The sequence below is a fragment of the Pipistrellus hanaki genome (assembly GCF_964339955.1).
Source record: "Pipistrellus hanaki genome assembly, chromosome: 5".
In the NCBI taxonomy this organism is placed as follows: Eukaryota; Metazoa; Chordata; class Mammalia; order Chiroptera; family Vespertilionidae; genus Pipistrellus; species Pipistrellus hanaki.
Window position 1 is genome coordinate 81,848,509 of NC_140507.1, and position 21,361 is coordinate 81,869,869.

Genomic DNA, 21,361 nt, shown 5'->3' on the forward strand with positions numbered 1-21,361 from the left:
ACTCGGGGAATAGGACTAGGAGAGGAGGGTATGGCTCCCTGTGCCTTTTAAGTCCCCTGGAACCTCATGTCACTCTGACGCCCCCCTCTACCCCCAATTCTTCATTCCTGTTGGCCAGCCAAAACTTTGAACTGCAGTGCTGGCTGCTCCAGGTGGGTGACCTTGATGAAGTCCCTCAGGATCTCAGTTTCCTCTCGCCGAAACCGGTTTGGCTCAATGGATAGAGCGTCGGCCTGCGGACTCAAGGGTACCGGGTTCGATTCCGGTCAAGGGCATGTACCTGGGTTGCGGGCACATCCCCAGTGGGGGGGGTGCAGGAGGCAGCTGATCAGTTACTCTCATCGATGTTTCTAACTTCCTTTCCCTCTCCCTTCCTCTCTGTAAAGAATCAATAAAATATGTTTAAAAAAAAGAAAGAAAATGGACAAAGCATGAGGCTGTGAGAGCATCCCCTTCAAACGTGGCCATGAGGCTGGGGAGAGCATCCTCTCCAGAGCATGGCTGTGGTCCAGCTTTAGTGCCTGCCCACCTCATCGAATCGGGTTTGCAGCCAGAGTGAAGGGAGGCTTAACCAGGGCCACCTGAGTCCAAACTGGTCATGAGCTGAGCCCCAGGGGATGGGGGCAGCAGGACGGGGCAGCTGTGTGGCCTAGGCACTGCTCCCCCATTGGGCTCTGAACCCCATCCTGCTCACCTCAAGTGACTTTCCAGTCCTACATGAACAGAGGACAGCTAAGACGTATTGGAGAGGAGACAGGAGAAGGTCCAATGACGGCATTTAGTGTCCACACACCACACACACAGTCATGCTTAGAAATGTAATCGGCACCAGCATGTGCCCTGGTGGAGAGTCTAGAAATCTTATACAATGAAAAGCCCCCAACAGCCCCTGAGCTGTAAGCAGCCAGGCCCTCCGTTGGCTGTCAGCCCTGGTCCCTGCCAGGGCAAGTGGCCTGCTGGGCCGCCTGCGGCCAGCCCGGGCCCCAGACGGGAAGCGTCCGTGTGGAGCCTGCTCCCACAGGCTCCGGCTCCTCCAAGGCCCGGCGGCCAGGCCCGGCTCAGGGCGCACCCTCGGCCAGGCGGGCCAGGCCCTCCCGCAGCTCACTCAGCTCGAACAGCCTGACGTCCAGCAGCTGCGCAGCCCGGCCCACCTCGGCCCTCGCCCGCTCCCGCTCAGCCCGCGCCTCCTCCAGGCTGCGCTCCGTCACCCGCAGCTGGTGCTCCAACTCCACGTTGCGGGTTTCCAGGTCCTGCAGGGAGAGGGTGAGCAGGGTTACCAGCCCTGACTGGGGCATCTGTTTCTGAGTGCCATCTCCACAGTTCCCACCGTGGGCCGAGTCCCCCTCCGTCTCGATGTCCTCCCTGACCCCCAGCCAATTCAAACACAGAACTGACGGCGCCCCTCCTCTGAGAGTCCTCCCGTGACCCATCAGGCTGGGGATGAAATCCACATCCCCTTCTTTCTCTTTCCAACTCGGCCTCGCTGGCTTTGTGGTTCCTTAGACACACTGGGCCCCACGAATGTTTCTTGGATAAAGTTTTTAGCAACAGCCAGGCCAGCCAGAACTGTGTTCAAATGCAGGCTGGGGAGGTGTGAGGGCTTGATGGGGTCAAGAAAGCTCAACAGGGATTCAAAAATTGCTTGTTGAGTAAATGGATCTAAAAACCAATTGTATGGATAACAACCGTTTACAAACAACCTCAGACCTTCCATGCATCTGCTCTTCCCAATCCTTCACCTTAGGGTAGATGGCTTCCTGACCCCGTTTATAGATGGAGAAACAGGTTAAAATGGGCCAGCCAGGAAGGGAAGATACCAAGTCTGTCTCACCCCAGAGCTGGCTGCCCATGTACCCCATCTCCTGGCACCCACACACACCTGCACCTTCTGTTGCGTCTCCTCCCGATCCACGGCGTCAGGGGCCTCGCGGGGCCCAGCAGCCTGGCTCTTGAGCGTCTGGATCTCCTAGTGGAGAAGAGTTCCCAGGGTGTTCTGGGGTCCTGGCTCTCCCGTGGGAGGTCAGGGAAGGTGAGGCCCGGGGACACACGTACTCACACGCTCAGTGCTCACCTGGTCCTTGGTTTGCACTAAGGACTCCAGCTGTTCCAGCGTCTGGCCTGGCCCCTCTTTCTCACTGACTGGGATCGGCTCTGTGGCTGCCTGGGCCTCCAGTTCAGCCACCTGGTTGAACAGGATGGTCAGCAACTCTCTGGGGAATCTGCCTTCTGCTCAGTCTGTACCTTCTGCTTGAGGTTACCACCCCACCCCTGGCAGGGAACTTTTAAGATCTGACACCCCTTTGAGAGGTGGCTCTAAATCAGACCCACTTTACAGAGCATGAAACTAAGGCTCAGGAAAGTAACCTATAGAGATCACACAGCCAGTTGGTGAACCCAGGACAGACGGGACATGTTCGGGCAGAGGCTCCACAGTTGCCCGGGGCTCAGGGTCTCTGAGGGGGAGGAAGGGTCCCCTCACCCGCTGCCGCAGCCGCTCAGCCTCCGCGCGCTGTGCTTCCAGCTGCTGCCTCCACTGGGTGGCGGCCGCGTTGGCCTCCCTCAAGGCGCTCGCCAGCTTGTTGTTGCTGTCCTGCAGCGCGAAGAACTCGGCCTCCCATTGCACCTCGCCCACGGAGCTACGGGGACACAGGGGTCGGCTTAGGGGGCGAGCCAGACCGGCCGCCGCGCTAGGCTAGGGGCGGGGCCAGGACTGTCTAGGGGGCAGGGCCATACCGGGCAGGGCTGGTAATTGGACAATGGGTCGAGGAGGGGCGGGCGTGGGGGCGTGGCCAAGGCGCCAAAGCCTGGGCGGGCGGGTTCAGCCAGAGGAGTGAATGGGACTGGGCGGTGCGATCCCTGCCGCAGGCGGGGTCAGTTCAGGCGCCGGGGGTTTGTTCAGTGAGACAATGGGGATGCGGCGGAGCCCGGCGTGGGCCCTCACGGGACCGAGCCAGGACGGGGTGGGGCTGGGAGGCCACGCGGGCAGAACTCCCCGGAGGGGGTGTGAGCGGGGCGGGGGCAGAGGGATCCTCGGAAGGCGGGGCCAGAGCCGCAGCGCGTGCAAGGGCGGGGTCGGCTCCCGAACTCCGGAAGGGGCAGGATGGTTGGGGTTAGCCGCCTCTGGGTCCCCAGGATTTAGGTCCAGAGTCAGACCCGCTGCCCGTCGCGCCTGGGCGGCTTCTGAGCCCCACATCCTGCCGCGACCCCGTACCCCGCCCGACCCCTCACCCCTCGGACAGCATCTTCTTGAGCCGCTCTCGCTCCGCGGGGCCGGGGGCCTCCGCGCTCTGGCTGCGGAACAGCTTCTCGTCGCTGGGGGGACCATTGGTGCTGATGAGGGGGCTCGGGGGCACCTAAGGGTGTGGACAGAAGCGGGATCACGGGGGGTGTCAGCCAAGGACCGGTTAGAAGATCATGGTTAAGGTCAAGACTGATGTTACTGAGGTCATGGCTGAGAGCAGGCATCCGTCCCCTTTCACCCATCCTCCAGGGTTCCCCCGGGCCCCCCCAGACCAGAGTCCTGGACTCTGGCCCTCAACCTTGCCTGCCTGAGCTCTCACCAACTCCCCAGCAGCAAAACTGACAGCAGGTCAGTCTAAACCCAGAGATACTCGAAATGTCCGGGGGGGGGGGGGGGGGGGAATGGGGAGCAATCTGAAACCTTAGGAACAGTACCCCTCTAGGGCCAAATTTCAACATCCATTGCAGAAAGCCCTCTCGGCCATGCTGAATTTCTTATGAATTCACCTCGGGAGCCCTGAGGGCAGGGGCCAGCCTGCCTTTTCATCTCTGTAACCCCAGCCCAGCCTTAGGCCAGGCACACAGTAGGTGGTTAATAAATCGCACTGAGTAAAGTCTTGGGGTAAACTGGCCGGGACCAGTTCTTTACTCCACCCCCTCGGCCATGTGAGCTGGCTTTCTGGTCTTCCCCGACCCAAAGCTAGGCCACATTCCTCCTGACATGCTCCATGGCACCCACACTCCCCTCCTCCGTGGTCCCCGCCACAGTGTGTGAGCATCTGGTCCTGGGCACGAGCACATCACCACACAGGCACAGACCCCCCTCTCCTCCCCGTATTGCCGGGCAGGCACGGGACAGGGAGTGCTGACCTGGTGAGTGGAGAGCCCCAGGGCAGGGCTGGTGAGCTCCCCCCCATCCTGAGATTTCTCCCTTGCCAGCCTCGCTGCTTCCTTCACTTCCTGGAATTTCTCAGCAAACTGAGGAGGGGGGACAGAAAGTCAGTCAACACCCCCCTGGCCCGTCCCCTGAGGCCCCAGCCCGTTACCGTCCAGCCAGAACCACCGCTGTCACTCACAAAGGGAACTCTGTGCATCCCTCCGCTCATGAACTGGGGAAGGGGTAGGGGGCTTGGAAAATGACGCCCCAGAGGGCAGAATGAGCTTAGAGCAGGGGGTGGGATGGTCATGGGGGAGGCTTACATGGAGCCACCCTGAGAAAGGAATCGCCTCTCCCTCTCCATCCAGCTTACTTCAGCAAGGAGAGCCTCAGGCGGGCGCTAATCTGGCTTTAATGTGTGAACACGTGCAAATATCCTGGTATGACACAGCCTCGCCAGTGAGAGTGACTGTCCTGTTCTCATTTCTGTTGTACTAATTTTTGTTTGTTTTTAAGATATATTTTTATTGATTTCAGAGAGAGAGAAGGAGAAATAGAAACATCAATAATGAGAATTACTGATCTGCTGCCTCCTATTCACCCCCTACTGGAGATCGAGCCTGAACTCTGACAGGAATCGGATCTGTGACTTCCGGCTTCATAGATTGATGCTCAACCACTGAGCCTTACTGGCCAGGCTGTATTAATGTTTTTACATTTGCTGCCTATCTCAGCTTTCCAGTAAGTCAAACCAGCTAGGGAAGTTTGAAAATACTTTTTAAAGGAAATATTTAGCACTAGCTGGTTTGGCTCAGTGAATAGAGCATCAACCTGCGGATTGAAGGGTCCCAGGTTCGATTCCGGTCAAGGACACATGCCTGAGTTGAAGGCTTGGTCCCCAGAGTGGGGCATGCAGGAAACAGCCCATTAGCGATTCTCCGTCATCACTGATGTTCCTATCTTTGTCCCCTTCCCTTCCTCTCTGAAAGCAATAAAAAAAAAAAAATTTTTTTTTTTAAATAAAGGAAATATTTACTGATATACAGCCACTTGATTTGTGCAAAGGGGTTGGCGCAATTCACTGGGGGCAAATGGTCTTTTCAAAAACGGCCCAAGATCGCCGGGCCAGTGTGGGTCAGTAGTTGAGCATCGATCTATGAATTCCAGGTCAGGGCATATGCCTGGGTTGTGGACTCAATCCCCAGTAGGGGGTGTGCAGGAGGCAGCCAATCAATGATTCTCTCTCATCATGAGTGTTTCTGTTTCTCCCTCTCTCTTCCTCTCTGTAAAAAAAAATTAAAAAAAAAAATAATTATATATATATATATATATATATATATATATATATATATATATATAAAAAATTTTTTTTAATGGCCCAAGATCAACTGGGTACTACTGTGGGAATAAATACTACCATACACTACCCACAGAAGTAAATTCAAGCCCTAAATATGAAAGGAAAACAAAAGCTAATAGAAGAAAATCGTCATGCCCTCAGCGGACTCGGAGAGCACAAACCAAGCATCCAGGGAAACAATGGATAAAACAACTCTGCCGATAAAGACAGCAGGGGGCGGAGGGAAGGATGACACAGTGCTAGTGCGTATGGGGAAGCGCCCAGCCCATTCTGGAACCCGGAGAGGGGCCGGGTGCTGAAATTGGAGGTGTCCTGCAGAGCTGGGATGTGAGTCAGGGAACAGGGAAGGGCTTCTGGCTTGTCCACTTCTGCAGCCGGAAAGGGGAGGCTCGGCACCTGACCAGGGGCCCCAGGGCACCCAAGAGATGACACAGACCCCGCCCTGTCCTTCCCACCATGTACCCCTGAGGCCCACCTGGGTTAGATGCTGCTCAGAAGCAAAGCCAAGGCCGTAGACAGTGTTGGCACGGCTGTCTGCCCACTGTCCGAACTTCTGGGAGGTTTTGGTAAAGGTCATGTTGGGGGTGACAGTACTGTTGATAATGGCCTGAGGAAAGGAAAGTTCAAGGTCAATGGAACTGTTAATAATGAATATGAGAGCAACTAGGGTATCACTTTCTATTGGTGCCTCCAAGATCCTTGTCTGAGCCATTTCGCGAGGAAGAGACTGATGCCCAGGAAGGGTCAGGGCTCCTCATGACCTATCCCCGGGCACACAGCAAGGCTACAACCAGACCCAGGCCCGCCACCCAACCAGGCCCTGCCAGGACCTTGGCACCCCCAATGCTGATGATCCGGTAGACGTTGCGGGTGGCATCATAGAAGTAGGAGACGGTGAGTGCGTGCTTGCCCGCGGGGATCCAGTTGCGCTTGGTGGCTGGGTCGATCTGGAACACATGTGCCCTCGTGCTGAAGATGGGCTGCTCCCTGCACAGGGAGAGGGTGCTCAGCGGGGACCAGCACTCCCCCGAGGGCGCAGGGCCACGCCGGTGGGGGCAGGGCTCACCTGGCTGTGGACATTGGTCAGGCTGGGCTAGGTGGGCTCCAAGGGGCAGCCAGAGAGGTGGCAGGAGCGGCTGGTTCGGCGTCTGGGGGAGAAAGGACTTGTGAGTGTGTGAGTGTGTGTGTGTGTGTGTGTGTGTGTCCGTGTGTGTGTCCGTGTGTGTGTGTCCCGGACAGGCTGAGGGAGGAGGCCAAGCAGGTCCAACCTCAGGACTCACCACCAGGTGCACCATGAGTGGAATTTCAACCAAAAAAGGTAAGAGAATCAGTCGATCGCTCAGATCAAGGAGACCCTGACTCTCTCCCCCTGGAGAGGCTCCTACGACACCCTGGGCAAGAGGGGACCCCTGACATCTCAGCAGAAACCTAGCCTCCTCCGGGTTATGAAGTCCTTGGCGAAGCCCCCTGTCTCAGGGTGGGTGGAGGAGGCCAAGGCCAGCTCCCCTTCAGTAGTTCCCACACATTCACCTATTTCTCCTCAAACCTCTGAGCCTCCAGCAAACACTGTGGCTTCCCCAGGTGCCTACTGGGAGACCCATCCCCACTGGCCTCCCAAAGGGGCCCCTTCATTTCCACCCGAGGACACAGGCACAGACTTCGTGTCAGAGTCCAATGAGGGAGCCCCCATCCTTGTCAAAAAGACAAGATGCAGCCAAACAGGACCACCCTGGTCCCCAGTACCCGATCTCCATCGCCACTCAGGGGGCTGAGTGGAACCAAGGCTGGGATATGGGCTCCCCACACGCCTCTCTCTAGCCACCACCCCACAGAAGCCAGGAATAGCTGCGGGGGACAGGGACGGGGTGTGTGTGTGTGTGTGTGTGTGTGTGTGTGTGTGTGTGTGACCCCTCCCCTGCCCCTCCAACTTGCATCCAGGGTATCTGCAGGGGACTCAGGAGGGACCTGGGGGAGGGGAGGCGAGTTGGGGGAAGGGACACCCGGGCTTAGTGGTCTCCGTGGTCCGAGGGGGACTGCACCCCCACCCGAGTCCCGGGCAGCTGCTGTCCTGGTCACGGGGTCTGAAATCCGACCCCTGGCGGGGGAAGGGCGGCAGCTCCGGCCGAGGTTGGGGGCAGGCCTGGGTCCGGCTGGGCCCCGGGGTCCCGGGAACTCCGGCCCTTCCGGCGGGGCGCTCCCGCTGTGACTCGCACGTTCGGGGAAAGTTACTCACCAGCGAGTCATGCCCCCGCGCCGCCGGCCCTAGGCTCCCTCCCGGAGGGGCCCGCCCCCGCCCGGCGCTCCAGCCTCCACCGCTGGAGCGGGCGCAGCCCACCCCAGGGGCCCGGGCAGGACGGGGTCCCCCACACGCTCAGGAGCGGGGCGCCCGGCGCTGCCACAACTTGGGGACACGCGGTCCCCAACCTCGGGACTTCGGGATCCTCGTGACGTCCCCGATTCCGGGTCCAGAGCTTCGGGACCCTATGATCTGCGTCCTCCAACCCCAGGCCCGTCACTTCGGGGACCCTCCGCGCCGCCCCGATTCCCAGACTTTCGGGACCCCCCGCCCCCTCCACGCCCAGGTCCAGAAAGTCGGGGTCCCCTCGCGCCCTCCCCGGGTCTGGAACTTCGGAGGCGCCTCCGCAGCCTCCCGGCGAGGAACTTTGGGACGCTCGCTCCCTGTCCCCGCTTCCCGACTCGAGCTCCGGAACTTGGGGCTCCGGAGCCGCCGCAAGACCGGTGCTTCGGGGCTCCCCGGACCGCCCCCCGCCTCCGTGTCCAGAACTTCGGGGTCCCCCGCGCCCTCCCTTCCTCGGCCCTGCAACTTCGGGGGCCCCCGCGCCAGCACGCAGCCCCGGCTGGCCAGGCTCACCCTGCCGGCTGGCTCCCCGCGAGCGTCCCGGCGGAGTGGGGTGCGGCCCGCGGCGCCGGCTCCCCGCGCCCTCCGCGCCGCCCGCGCCTTTGTCTGCGCCGCCGCCGCCGCCCGCGCCGCCTCCGGTCCCATCGCAGCGGTCCCGACGCAGCGCCGCCCCGCCTCCCGCTCCCTCCCCGCCCTCCGCGTCCCGAGGGCCCGCAGCTCCCCCTGCCGGCCTCCGCGGCGGGGCGGGCGGGGGAAGGGGTGGAGAGCCCGGTGCACGGAGAAAGGGCGGGGAGCGCGGGGAGTAAGGGTGGGGGGTTAGGGGACTGGGTGAGCAGGGAAGGACATTGACCCAGACCCAGAGACAGAGGCTGGGGAGAGAGGCAGAGACTCCGGAGGCGGGCAGACAGGGATCTGTAACAAGACAACTGTGCCGAGGCCAACGCCGGCCGGAGGATGGGTGTTAGGGTCCCAGAATCCAGGATGGGGGGAGTGAATGTCGGTGTCCAGTTCCCACCAAAGGGGCGAGTCCCCTGGAGGTCCGCACGACCCGATTGCTCCTCTGGCCAGAGGCAGGGCACCCCTTCATACCCATGTCAGGAGCAGGGCCTTCTGCCAGCAACAGCTGTGGCCGCCTCCCCGCCCGGCCTGCCCCAAGTCACAGAATGCCATCGCGTCCCTGAAGCTCTGAGCCTCCCCGCAGCTGAGCTTTCTGACAACGCCGAGGCTTTGCTTTTCGTCTTGTCTGTCACATCTCCCTCTTCTTTCATGTCTGTTTCCCTGACAAGAATCACACATCTGAGCTCTTAGCTTCCAATTACCTTTAGGTGAATTCTGGAGACATATCCCCAGGCCAACGTCGGAGTTGACTCCCTCCAGGACTTTGCCTCCACCAGGCATTCCCTTCCTTCAGGACAGACTCTGCCTCTTCCTTCCAGGCTTGGCTCCGTGGTCGCTCTCCTAGAAGCTTGTCAGACCAACCTGGGCTTGGAAAGGATCTCGCCCTGTCCTGTCCCCATGCCCCATCCCTTTCCGTGACACCCCTGATGTGTGTCACCTGTTCATGTGTTCAGCTGTGGCCGGATCGGGGCGCTCCGGAGGGCGGGGCATCCTGGTCCCCCAGCCTCGCTGGGGAAATGCAAGCACAGACTCGGTTTCCAGCTTCACCAGGCATCTGCACCGGCAAAGGATTTGGCTTTGCTCTCAGGCCCGAAGCCACGAAATGCATGAACAAAGAGAATACCGTCTGTTCTGTGCAGAGTGACTTTTCCTTATTACCAAAAATATAATTTAAAAAAAAAAAAATAGTAACCGGATAGGTGCCGGCAGGGCCAAGGCTTCTGGAAGCCATTCAGGGTGTGTTGAATGCTGGAGGCTACAGCTCTGTAGCCAGGGCCACTCGGCCCTTGGGTGGGAAGGGGCCCCGGCCAGATTCCCTCCTCCTGTGGGCAGAAGGCAACAGCAAGAAAGTGGGGATCGTGCTGGCCTGGAGCAGCCCTAACCTGATATTGTCTTAGTCAAGTCCACACTGAGGGGGTGGCTCTGTCAGTTCGGACTTCAGTTTTCTCACCTGGAGAATGGGCTGATTCTCCAGGTGAGGTGGAGAGGAGGGCTGAGGTGGGGGAGGAGGCTCACAGGGCTGAGGTGGGGGAGGAAGCGGGGAGGGTCCAGGTGACACCAGTGGCTCCTCACTGTTCCCTGGATATAGACACGGACTCAGGCCTCTTCTCCTCGCAGGGCAGAGGGGCTGACCAGAAGCAGCAGCTTTCCCTTCAGGTTGAAGAAGGACGTGAGGGAATGAGCAACTTGTCACAGGAGGGACCGAAAAGGAACTAAAAATGTCTTGTTTGGCTCTTGAGAAACACTTTGCCGAGTGAACTTACGATCTCTGCCTAGCTACATTTGAACTAAGGCGAAATGCTCTCTGCTCCCTGGAGGGCTCCTGTCCGATCAGATCAGGGGAAGTCTGTCATTCTTCCCCAAAGCCACACGCCCAACCACAGGGCATGGGTCACCACGGTCACCCAGATCTGTCATAGCACGACTTGGGTTCTGTCCACCTCTTCATTATCCTTCAGATTCCTTCATCATCATGTTAATTGTTCTGCAGCTTTGCTCCAACACCTAGAGCAAGCCTGACCTGCAGCAGGCACGCTGTAAATGCTTCCAGAAGGGATTCCTAGGCTCCAGTCTTGGTGCTTGGTTGTCTCCAGAGTCACATGAGCCAGAATGTGATTCCCAGCCCTGCTGCCTCTTACCAGTGTGGGCCACATGCTGACCTGACAGGCTCAGAGGAGGTCTGTATGTCAGGCTTGCAAACTCAAAGACCAAAAATAACCACAAAGGATGGTCTGAAATTAAACTTTAACTAAAAGCAGTTATGTTGGGTAGTCACCTTCTAGGCTGGTATCTTCACTGACAAGGTCAACCTTACCTTAACTGAGCCTATCTGTCTTTTTGCATCTATGATAACATGTCCTTGAAATGTCTGGGTAACTTGTAACTTCCCTTTTTCTGGAGCCCTTGGGGCACAACCAGATGTGGTGGGTGCCAGAACAGATACACAAATTTCTTCATCATTATGTTCATTGTTCCTGCACCTATCTAAGTATGTGTCCATCATTTCACTTTTTATCCAATCCTAGGGGTTACCCGTCTCCCTGCCCACCCCCCTTGCTTTCTCCTGCCTCTCTAGTCTATCACCAGTGGATTTCATGTAACCCAACTTCGTCCCTCCTTTGATTGCCATGTATAAAAATAGAGGAAAACCCACCATTCTCCGGAGCATTATCTCAATTTGTTAAGGTTCTGCTTCCCAGCAATTGTCGACAGTTTGGCTCAAACTCACAAAAATTCTTTACAGGTTTGAATGTTTTTTACGTTAACACCAGCAGTGTGACTTTAAAGAAGCCAGTTTCCCCTCTTTGTGCCTTAGTTTCTTCATCTATAAAATGTGCATTAAGAATGCTGCTTACAGCCGAAACCGGTTTGGCTCAGTGGTAGAGCGTCGGTCTGCGGACTGAAGGGTCCCAGGTTCGATTCCATTCAGGGGCATCTATGTTGGTTGCGGGCACATCCCCAGTAGGGGGTGTGCAAAAGGCAGCTGATCAATGATTCTCTCTCTTCGATGTTTCTAACTATTCCTCTCTGTAAAAAAAATATATTAAAAAAAAAAAAAAAGAATACTGCTTACAGTGGAAACCGGTTTGGCTCAGTGGATAGAGCGTCAGTCTGCAGACTGGAAGGTCCCAGGTTTGATTCCGGTCAGGGGCATGTACATTGGTTGCGGGCACATCCCCAGTGGGGGGTGTGCAGGAGGCAGCTGATCGATGTTTCTCTCTCATTGATGTTTCTAGCTCTCTATCCCTCTCTCTTCCTCTCTGTGAAAAATCAATAATATATATTTAAAAAAAAAAGAAAAGAAAAAAGAATGCTGCTTACTTCTGAGATTTCCAGTAAGAATACAAAGAGTCCCTGAGTGGAAGGGAAGAGGGCATGGTCCCAGGAGCTTCACAAACGTTCTCTGTTATAAACAGATTTATTCTTGAGTGTTTGGGCATGTGGTTTCAATCCAGAGCAAAGCTCTTAGGATATTCCTTTTTAGGGGTGAAGGGTCCCAACCCTGAGTGAGCTCAGTTCCAATCTGGTGTGATATCCTCCTGTGTGCCTGCCCGGTCATCCTCCTCCTCCTCCTCCTCATTCCCCTGCAGCCATGCCCGTAGAGCCAGCATCACACCTTAGCCTGGGGAAAACTTTCGTCCCTCAAAGCCCACCTTCAATGTCCTCTTCTCTGAGAAGCCTCCTTCCTCTTTCTCTAGAACTCCCCCGCACCCTCCCTCCTGGTCCAACCCTGACCCCAAGGGCTCGGGACATTTGTGTCTAACACTGACTTCCCCCGCCGGAGGGCACCTCGAGGGCTGGATTGAGGCCTCCCTTGGGTTTTGCATCTCCCAGCATCGGGTGGATGTATGGGGGCCATGGCACAGGAGAGTTTGATGGCCCAGTCTTGGTGAAAGTGGCCCTCCCCCGGGGTTGCTCAGTGGTTAGACCGCCTGCCCACGCACTGAAAGGCCATGGGTTTGATTCCCAGTCAAGGGCACGAACCTGGGTTGCAGGTTCGATCCCTGGCACTGGCCGGGGCACGTGTGGGAGGCAACAAATCGATGTGTCTCTCTCACAAAGATGTTTCACTCTCTCTCCCTCCCTCCCTCCTTTTCACTCTCTCTAAAAATCAATGGGAAAAATACCCTTGGGTGAGAATTAACAACAAAAATGTGTGTGTGTGTGTGTGTGTGTGTGTGTGAAAGTCACCCTGCCTTAAATTTAGATCCGACTCAATTTCTACCCAAGGCCAAGGTTAACTCACTAAACAAACAGCACCCAGGAAGTGACAGAGCCAGGCACCTGTAGGCCCAGGCCCACAGGGGCTTGGGGATGGGTGGGGTCACGCGCTGGGTTTTGGGCTCGAGTTCCCAGGACCAGGAGAAGTCCCTCCTACCTCCAAACACCGATCCGTGGTCTGGATCCCACAGACCTAATTACCCTCGTTGCCTCGTGCACTAATTACCTCCAGGGTGCCAGGTGGCTGGGCGGGGCTGCTCCACTTTCCGGAGGTAGGTCGCCCGATTATTTTTGGCTTTGCCGTCCTTGAAGGCTTCAGCATCTGCCCAAATGAAGGGCAGAAATTGGGGCGGAGGAATCGCAGCAGGAGGGACACTGGGAGATGTGGGGGTTGGGTTGGCCCAGGAGCTCCCTGAGCAGGGACTTTGGGCCTGAGGCCTGAGGGTCTCGGGCGCGTAGCTGAGGCGGCAAGCCCTGGAGGGGCTGGGAATCAGCTCCGAGGTGGGCTGTTCGGGAGGCCTAGTTTCAGCGTGGTACCATTGGTGGGAGATGGCTGGGGGTGGGACTGGCCATCTCCCACTGGCTGTGTGTTTCTGGGCTTGTGACCTCCTCTCTTTGCACTTTTCTTGACAGATTAAACAGGGCTAATGGCTCACAAAGAGTGCTCTCGCCAGGCGGAGGGCACAGAATGTGCAAAGGCCCTGAGGTCGGGATGGACTGGGTGCATTGGAGGGAGGCCAGGTGGCCAAAGCACAGTGAGTGGGAGGACAGTAGGGGTTTCTGTGGGCTGAGGGGCCAGGGAGGGCCTCAGGGGCCGTGGTGAGGTGTGGGTTTTGTCCCAGGTACCGGGGAGCCTTGGGAGAGTGTGGAGCCGGAGACGGAGGGAGGTGATCAGATTTATACCGCAGGCTCGAGGCTGAATTGTAGCTCTCAGGAGAGAGCCGGGGTGTGTATGTGTACAGACCTTCTTTTCCGTGAGCCTCAGTTTCCACATGTTGGACAGAGTTCTGAGGCTCGGACAGCCCCGGCACACGCTGGACCTTCTGCCAGGGAAGCTCCCCTCCCCACAAATTCCTGAGTTCTGGCTGAGCAGCCTGCATGGTCTCTCCCTTGCCTGCCCTCTCCTCCCACTCTCCTTCTGTGGCCTTGAAGGAACAGCTGTGGGAACAGAGAGCAGGAGGCCTCGGGGAAGACAGTGGGGGCGGGGCTCCGGGGAGAAGGGGGGCCGTGTTCCTGTTTGGTGGCGGCCCACGTGGGGCCGCCCAGCGCCGAATGTTCTTGCCGGAATTGGGTGACTCAGATGTGGCAGCCTCGTCTCCTGATTTGCCAGGGGAGGCCTTTCCCGGTCTCCAGACACAGGTTGGAATCAGGATTTGCCACTCTAGGCCACCCCCCAAAAACACAGCCCTCCCTCTGCCCCCCAGGACCTCTTTAACTAGCTGCATTGTTCACTTTCCTGCTCTCCTGGAGGCCTCCGAGGAAGAACCCAGCTCCTCATCGCATGGGCCATGCTGCTGGACGCCGCATCTGAGCCTCTGACCTCACTGCCAACACCTCCTCCTCCAGGCAGCCTTCCCAGACTACTTCCACTCCTCGAACCCTGACCCCATAGGGGTCCATGTCTGGCTCTGCTTCTACCTCAGACTGGGGCTCCTTGGAGTCCAGGTGTAGGTCCAGACCTCTCAGGGCCCCAGTGTCACCCAGTGTGAGAGGGTACAAAGGGGGCACTGGGGTGGAGGACACCTGCTGTGGCAGCCCAAGGCAGGGCCCCATGGACCTGACCTCTAACATCATTTTAAAAAATATATATTTTATTGATTTTTTTGCAAAAAGGAAGGGAGAGGGATAGAGAAGTAGAAACATCGATGAGAGAGAAGCATCAATCAGCTGCCTCCTGCACACCCCCTACAGGGGATGTGCCCGCAACCAAGGTACATGACCTTAACCGGAATAGAATCTGGGACCTTTCAGTCCACAAGCCAACTCTCTATCCACTGAGCCAAACTGGCCAGGACAAACATCCTTTTTATAAAAGAGAAAACAGACTTAGGCGGCTTAGGCTGATTCCCCAAATCAAAAGTTGGCCAGGTGGAAAGCTTGGCCCTTTCCCTGCAGCCTCTGGAACCTGGTTTCCCCACAGGAGGGGAATTTGGTGCAATCTGGGCTCAGACTCCAAGAGCCCAAGAGCCCATTTCCATGGGGGCCTCCCCGAGCCTGTCGCCTCCTCTGGGACTGGGTTCCCCTCCTGCTCACTTGTGATTACGGAGCCCTAATTGGGTCTCAGCGCCGCGGGAGGCCCTACCCTGAGGGAGAGCACAGCTACCTGGTAGACAAGATGGATGACAAGGAAAGGGTCAAGGAGGATGACTTCTGACAGCTTTTCGCAAAGGAGAGAAAACCGGGCAAAGCAACACGCGCCGGTGGTGGGTGAGGGCTGCTCAGAGGAGGCAGTGGTTGGGGGGCCTCCATGTGCAGAGGACCTGAGGGGGGTGTGCTCAGCCCCCTGCAGCAGCAGCCAGGAGGCAGGTGTGGCTGGAACAGGGTGACTGGGGACGAGAGGGGGGAGCCAGATGGGCAGGGACCTCCCTAGGCTGGGTCACAGAGAAGAACGTAGACTGCATACCCACAGGCCTGGGGAGCCGGGAAAGGCTTCGAGCAGGAAAGGGACGGGACCTGCTTTTACATGGTTTAGAACCGTGGTCGGCAAACCGTGGCTCGCGAGCCACCTGCGGCTCTTTGGCCCCTTGAGTGTGGCTCTTCCACAAAATACCGCGGCCTGGGCGAGTCTGTTTTGAAGAAGTGGCCTTAAAAGAGGTTTACGTTTCAAACATGTGGCTCTCCAAAGAAATGTCAATCGTGTCCTGTTGAGATTTGGCTCCGTTGACTAAGGAGTTTGCCGACTGCTGTTTTAGATATAATTCACCAGAGTACCACGTGACAGGTGGCCTGAGGAAGGCGATTTTAAGACTTTCTTCCCCGGCTATCCCCACGCAGAGGGCAACCCCGGTTTGTACTTGATAAACGAATGGCATTGTTATCGGAGCTATTATTCTATCTTTGGAGTTGGCCACCGGCTCTGTGCTCCAGCCCCTCCCGGGCCCTCAGGGAGGAAGCCTGTCTAAATAACCTCCTTTCTGCCCTGTCCGGCCTTCCTTCCTTTCTCTCTCTCTTTCTCTTTAAGGCCCTCTTATCACTGAAATTCCAGCCTCCCACTGGACGGAAACACCTGCTTCCTGTAGAGGAATCTGTTGCCCCCAGGGCTGGGGGAGGAGGACCACTGAGGGAAAGGATCACACATTAGGCACCAACTGCATACCCAGGGGAGACACTCTGCACAGGCCGCCCACTTCCCAGGCGGGGGGCCACGGCAGAGCACAGGGTACGAGCTTGTCCACAGACCCAGCAAGGGCAGCCTGGCTGATGTGCAGGATCCAGGGCCAAGGAAAGATTCAGGGGCCCTTGTGGAAAAGTTGTTCAGAACTTTAAGACAGTGACATCCGAGTGTTAAACTCAGGAGCTGGGCCTGGTGGGAGCTGTCGCAGCCATCTCTACAGCGGTGGAAACTGCGTCTGAGAGAGGGAGGGAGCTGTGCCAAGAGCCCAGGGACCCACGGGGACCCTCCCGCCTCCTGAGACAGTGGGAAGAGTGTTGAGTGGCTAGTGGGCTGGTGAGTAGACCTCAGAAGCTGGGATGTACGAATCTTATTCTTGGAGAGAAGCCAGGAGCTGCTGTGGCCTCAGTGGTATAGGGGTTGGGGGAGGGTGGTGACATACATGCATACATTTTCTTTCCTTTTCTTTGTTAATATATTTGTATTGATTTCAGAGGAAGGGAGAGGGAGAGAGAAATAAAATCATCAATGAAGAGAGAATCATTGGTTGGCTGACTCCAGCACGCCACCCCACTGGGAATTGAGCAGGCAGCCCGGCATGTGCCCTGACCGAGAATGGAATGTGAGCTGCTGGTTCATACGTTGATGCAAATTCTAACATATATATGTGTGTATGTTTGTGTATGTGTGTGTGTTTAGTAATTTTTCTTTTAAAAAATATATTTTATTGATTTTTTACAGAGAGGAAGGGAGAAGGATAGAGAGCTAGAAACATCGATGAGAGAGAATCATCGATCAGCTGCCTCCTGCAGCATCTCCCACTGGGGATGTGCCCGCAACCAAGGTACATGCCCCTGACTGGAATCGAACCCGGGACCCTTCAGTTTGTAGGCCGACACTCTCCACTGAGCCAGACCGATTAGGGCTTCTAACATGTTTAGCTTTATGTATTTTCTCTTCTGACTGGCAAAGTGATATGTACTCAGTGTAAAATCTGTTTCAGAGGAAACGCCAATAAGCCTAATGTAAATAATGTAAATAGATCCGTTGTCTTAGTATTTAATTCCCTGAGTGCATTTTTATTCCAAACTTACAATGTGCCTGGCGTTCACTGAGAAGTTTAAACACACTGGCAGAGCCCGGCCGGCGTGGCTCAGGGGTTGAGCACTGACCTATGAACCTGGTCACGGTTTGATTCCAGGTCAGGGCACATGCCCGGGTTTGGGTTCCATCGCCAGTGTAGCTGCGTGCAGGAGGCGGTTGATTGATGATCATTGATGTTCCTATCTCTCTCTCCCTCTCCCTTCCTCTCTGAAATCAATAAAAAAATATTTTTTTAAAAAAACACACAGGAAACAAACTAAATTCAGATGCCATCCCTGTCCTCAGCGGGCATGGGCTGGCACCCTCCAGGTGCTAGGTAAAAATCTGTTGAGGGAATGAGAATTTAAGGACAAAATGAATGCCCAGAAATCACCGTTATTATGGGATGGCCTATTCCATTCTAGATTTCTACTTTTTCTTCGCCTCTTCTCAGCCACAATGCAATCACGCTGTACCCATGGCTTCTCAGTGGAGGTCCGCTTCCAACACCGGTTAATATCAGTCTGCCCTCCTGAGTTGGAAGATTTTATCAGGGCTTTCCCATGATTTGTTAAACTGATGCCCTGTGGTTGGGCATCTAGGGTGCCTCCTCAAGGAATGCTTTTGGGGGCTGGCCTTAACAGTGGAATCACAGCCGTGCCAGCATGGCTCAGTGGTTGAGTGTCAACTCATGAACCAAGAGGTTGCTGGTTCAATTCCCAGTCAGGGCACATGCCCAAGTTGCAGGCTCAATTCCCCTGCATGTATGAGGCGGCATGTATGAGGCGCATGTATGAGGCGGCCAAACGATGATGTTTCCTCTCATTGATGTTTCTATCTCTCTATCCCTCTCCCTTCCGCTCTCTCTAAAATTAATCAATCAATCAATCAATCAATCAATCGAACCTTTTCAAAGCCTTTGATGGTCACCTAGGGCCATACTGCCTTCCATACCATGCCACATCCCCCTCTGTGTCTGTTTCTCTGGATATCTGACATTTGCAGATAAATATTACAGACATTGGCATCATAAGAGGTGGATTGAAATCAGAGGCTCCCAAAGGCAGGTTGGGGAGTGCCGTCTTAAGGGTCAAATGTTCTGGAGCTAGAAACAGGCAGTGATTGCCCAACGTTGTATTAATAGATGTACTAAGTGCCATTGAACGATACACTTTAAAATCATTATTTTGTGTTATGCAAATTTTACTTCAACTAAAACAATTCGATATCACAACCAGGGGGATCTCTGGCTTCCAGGAAGCCCCCAAAATTCTGCTCAGTGTCACCTCCTCCAGGGAGCCTCCACTCGTTACCATGTCAACCCACTGTGCCCCTTCCAGCAAATATATATATATATTTTAAGGTTTCAAATGTACTTTATTTCTCTAACCATGCCATATTTTAATGGGCACACAGTGCTTTCACTTGCCATCAATTATGAGTTGGTTTTGAAATAATTCATCATCAACTGGGATGATTACTAATCTCTCCATTCCTTTGGGGTGACTCTGCCAACAGGGGACAGGTTCAGTTTTATTCCAACTTGTGTTGCTGTATAGGTCCATGTAGCAACACAAAAAGCGGCTCCACTAGCTAAAATAGCACTGCCATATTTGTCATGGAAATCGGGCGTCCTTTTCTGGTGGACCTGCCTTGCCATTGTTTGCTGAATGCTTCTAACTTAGCGCGTTTTTGGCCAACGGAAACACTGTGAAGACTACGCTGCAGCGACTGCAGCTGCGAATTGTTGGAACTTGGGGTCAAGTACCCTTTACAAAGATATTTTGAGGTCTAGCCATATTATGGGCCCTGTGCTGTATGTGGGGGTTACAATAAGCATAAAAGGTAAATATATAGCCGAAACCGGTTTGGCTCAGTGGATAGAGCGTAGGCCTGCGGACTGAAAGGTCCCAGATTCGATTCCGGTCAAGGGCATGTACCTTGGTTTCGGGCACATCCCCAGTAGAGGGTGTGCAAGAGGCAGCTGATCGATGATTCTCTCTCATCGATGTTTCTAACTCTCTATCCCACTCTCTTCCTCTCTGTAAAAAATCAATAAAATATATTTAAAAAAAGGTAAATATATAAACAAGGAGAGGTCAAGTGGTCATAGGCACTGAGAAGGAAATCAAGCAGGAAGCAGAGATGGCCTGGAGAGCATGCAAATGAGGGTGAGGGTGGAGGAGTGAAGTGGGGGCTGCCCTATTGTCTCCTGGTTGTACAGGGAGGCACCCTCTGAGGAGGTGACATTTGAGCTGGAATTGGAAAGAGGAGGAGTCATGCACAATGAGGTCAGGAGGAAGGGTGTTCCAGGTGGAGGGCACAGCATATGCAAAGGTCCTGGGGTGGAAAAGGAGCTGGACATGTTTGAGGAACATCATGGAGGATGCTGAAGCTCCAACAGAATGTATGTGAGGGAGCGGGGGTGGGGCAGGGAGATGAGCAGGGGCTGGGCCTCCTTAGGGATCACAGGAGTAGGGTCTATTCTAGGATGAAGGGAATCCTAGGAGAGCTTGAGCTGGGGGGTAACTTGGTGTGGTTTATAAGTTCTGGAAACCTTCCTGTGGCTGCTGTTGGGGAAGGCACTCGGAGGACGATAGTGTCAGGGAAACCGAAGATGAGTTGGGGCAGCCTCCAGGAGCCTCTGATGGTCTGCCGGAGTGGGGGAAGTGACCATGAGAAGTTGGTCCAGGGTTTGAGGGGAATGTTCTGGAGGCTGAAGGAGAAGAGGGGTCTAGGAGGCTCCTAGATATCTGGCAGAGTTTCTCTGTGATTCAGGGAGACTGGGCGGGTCCTGGGCAGGACGGAGGGTGGCCCTGGGGACTCATGTTCACATCTCCCATGACCTTGAACTTCTTTGGCAAAGAGGTGCACAGGAACACAGACAAACGGCCAGATGTCCATCTTCCCCCCAGAAGAAGGCAGGAAAAGGAAGAAATTAAAAAAGGAGGGGCTGGGTGGGCAGAAGCCTGAGTGAGATGTTTCACCATTCTGTGGGAAGGAAGCAAGTCAGAGCTGGCCTGCACCTCCCCGCCCGGCTTCCTTTGGCAAACTTTTAAAAGTCCCTGCATTGTGCTGACAGGGCAGCGCTTGCTGGCCTCGGGCCCGCACGGGATGTGGAGACTGTTCCCGGTTGAGTCAGCTGTTTCTGGATTGGAATCCCTGCCCCGTCCCCGGTCCCTGTGTGAGCCCGGACACGGAAACGCTTTTCAGGAAGTTGTTCTGGAGCTCCAGGTTCCACGTGGAGCAAAACAAATGGTCCCGGCCTCACACCATCCACCAAGATTCAGTGCTGGGTAGACTTTCTTCCTCTGAGCCTCTTCTGGGGGAGGGCGCCCACCTCCCAGAGCTGTTGTGAGGTTGGGTCCCAGTAAGCCTGTTGCGGAGCTGGCTCTCTAACAGCTGCCGCCATTATTACTCTTCTTTAAGAGTCTGTGAGGCACACAAATGAGTGCATGTGCAACTGGCAAAACCTAAATAAAGTCTGTCAGTGTATTGCTGTCAATTTTCTGTGATAATGTACTATATTCATGCAGGTGTTCCCATGGGTGGAAGTGGAGTTAAGGGTACCCCAGATCTCTTTATTCATTTTTCCAACAGTTTTATTTATTTATTTATTTATTTATTTATTTATTTATTTATTATTATTATTTTATCTTATATTTTTATTGATATCAGAGAGGAAGGGAGAGGAAAAGATAGAAACATCAATGATGAGCCGAGACCGGTTTGGCTCAATGGATAGAGCGTCGGCTTGGGGACTGAAGGGTCCCGGGTTCGATTCCGGTCAAGGGCATGTACCTTGGTTGCGGGCATATCCCCGGTGGGGGGTGTGCAAGAGGCAGCTGATCGATGACTCTCTCTCATCGATGTTTCTAACTCTCTATCTCTCTCCCTTCTTCTCTGTACAAAATCAATAAAATATATTAAAAAAAAAAAAAAGAAAGAAAAGAAACATCAATGATGAGAGGGAATCATTGATTGGCTTCCTCTTGCATGCCCCCCAGAGGGGGTTGAGCCTGCAACCCGGGTATGTGCCCTTGGCTGGAATCGAACCCCCAGGACCACCCAGTCCACAGGCCAACACTCTGGCCACTGAGCCAAATTGGCTAAAGCTCAGCAGCTTTATTGAGATACTAGAGACCCAGCGCACGAATTAGTGCACAGACGGGGTACAGCCAGCCCCAATCAGGGAGGATGGAGGCTGGACATATCAGGAGGAGGAGATGGCGGGAGGCTGGCCGGCTGGCCCGCATCAATCTGGGTGATCCC

At 55.3% G+C, this 21,361-nt stretch overlaps 1 protein-coding gene and 1 pseudogene across 3 annotated transcripts; both read right to left on the reverse strand.

Moving 5' to 3' along the window:
- Window positions 1-759: 759 nt before the first annotated feature.
- HOMER3 (homer scaffold protein 3) lies at window positions 760-9,174 on the reverse strand. Of its 2 annotated transcripts, none has more exons than XM_084885489.1 (10): window positions 9,156-9,174; window positions 6,544-6,625; window positions 6,308-6,464; window positions 5,953-6,084; window positions 4,111-4,218; window positions 3,229-3,353; window positions 2,480-2,636; window positions 2,072-2,182; window positions 1,880-1,966; window positions 760-1,250 (listed from the first exon to the last, which is right to left on the reverse strand). In XM_084885489.1, exons 2-10 carry the CDS (start codon window positions 6,555-6,557, stop codon window positions 1,059-1,061), a joined length of 1,083 nt encoding a protein of 360 aa, XP_084741615.1. In that variant the 5' UTR covers window positions 6,558-6,625; window positions 9,156-9,174; the 3' UTR covers window positions 760-1,058. The 2 variants fall into 2 exon arrangements, with proteins under 2 accessions (XP_084741615.1, XP_084741614.1); XM_084885488.1 differs by lacking the exon at window positions 9,156-9,174 and adding an exon at window positions 8,350-8,481.
- Window positions 9,175-18,569: 9,395 nt separating this feature from the next.
- On the reverse strand, window positions 18,570-19,993 carry LOC311623388 (cytochrome c oxidase subunit 7B, mitochondrial-like; annotated as a pseudogene). The gene is made up of 2 exons: window positions 19,936-19,993; window positions 18,570-18,842 (listed from the first exon to the last, which is right to left on the reverse strand). The product of its transcript is annotated as a cytochrome c oxidase subunit 7B, mitochondrial-like (transcript).
- Between the last annotated feature and the right edge of the window lie 1,368 nt (window positions 19,994-21,361).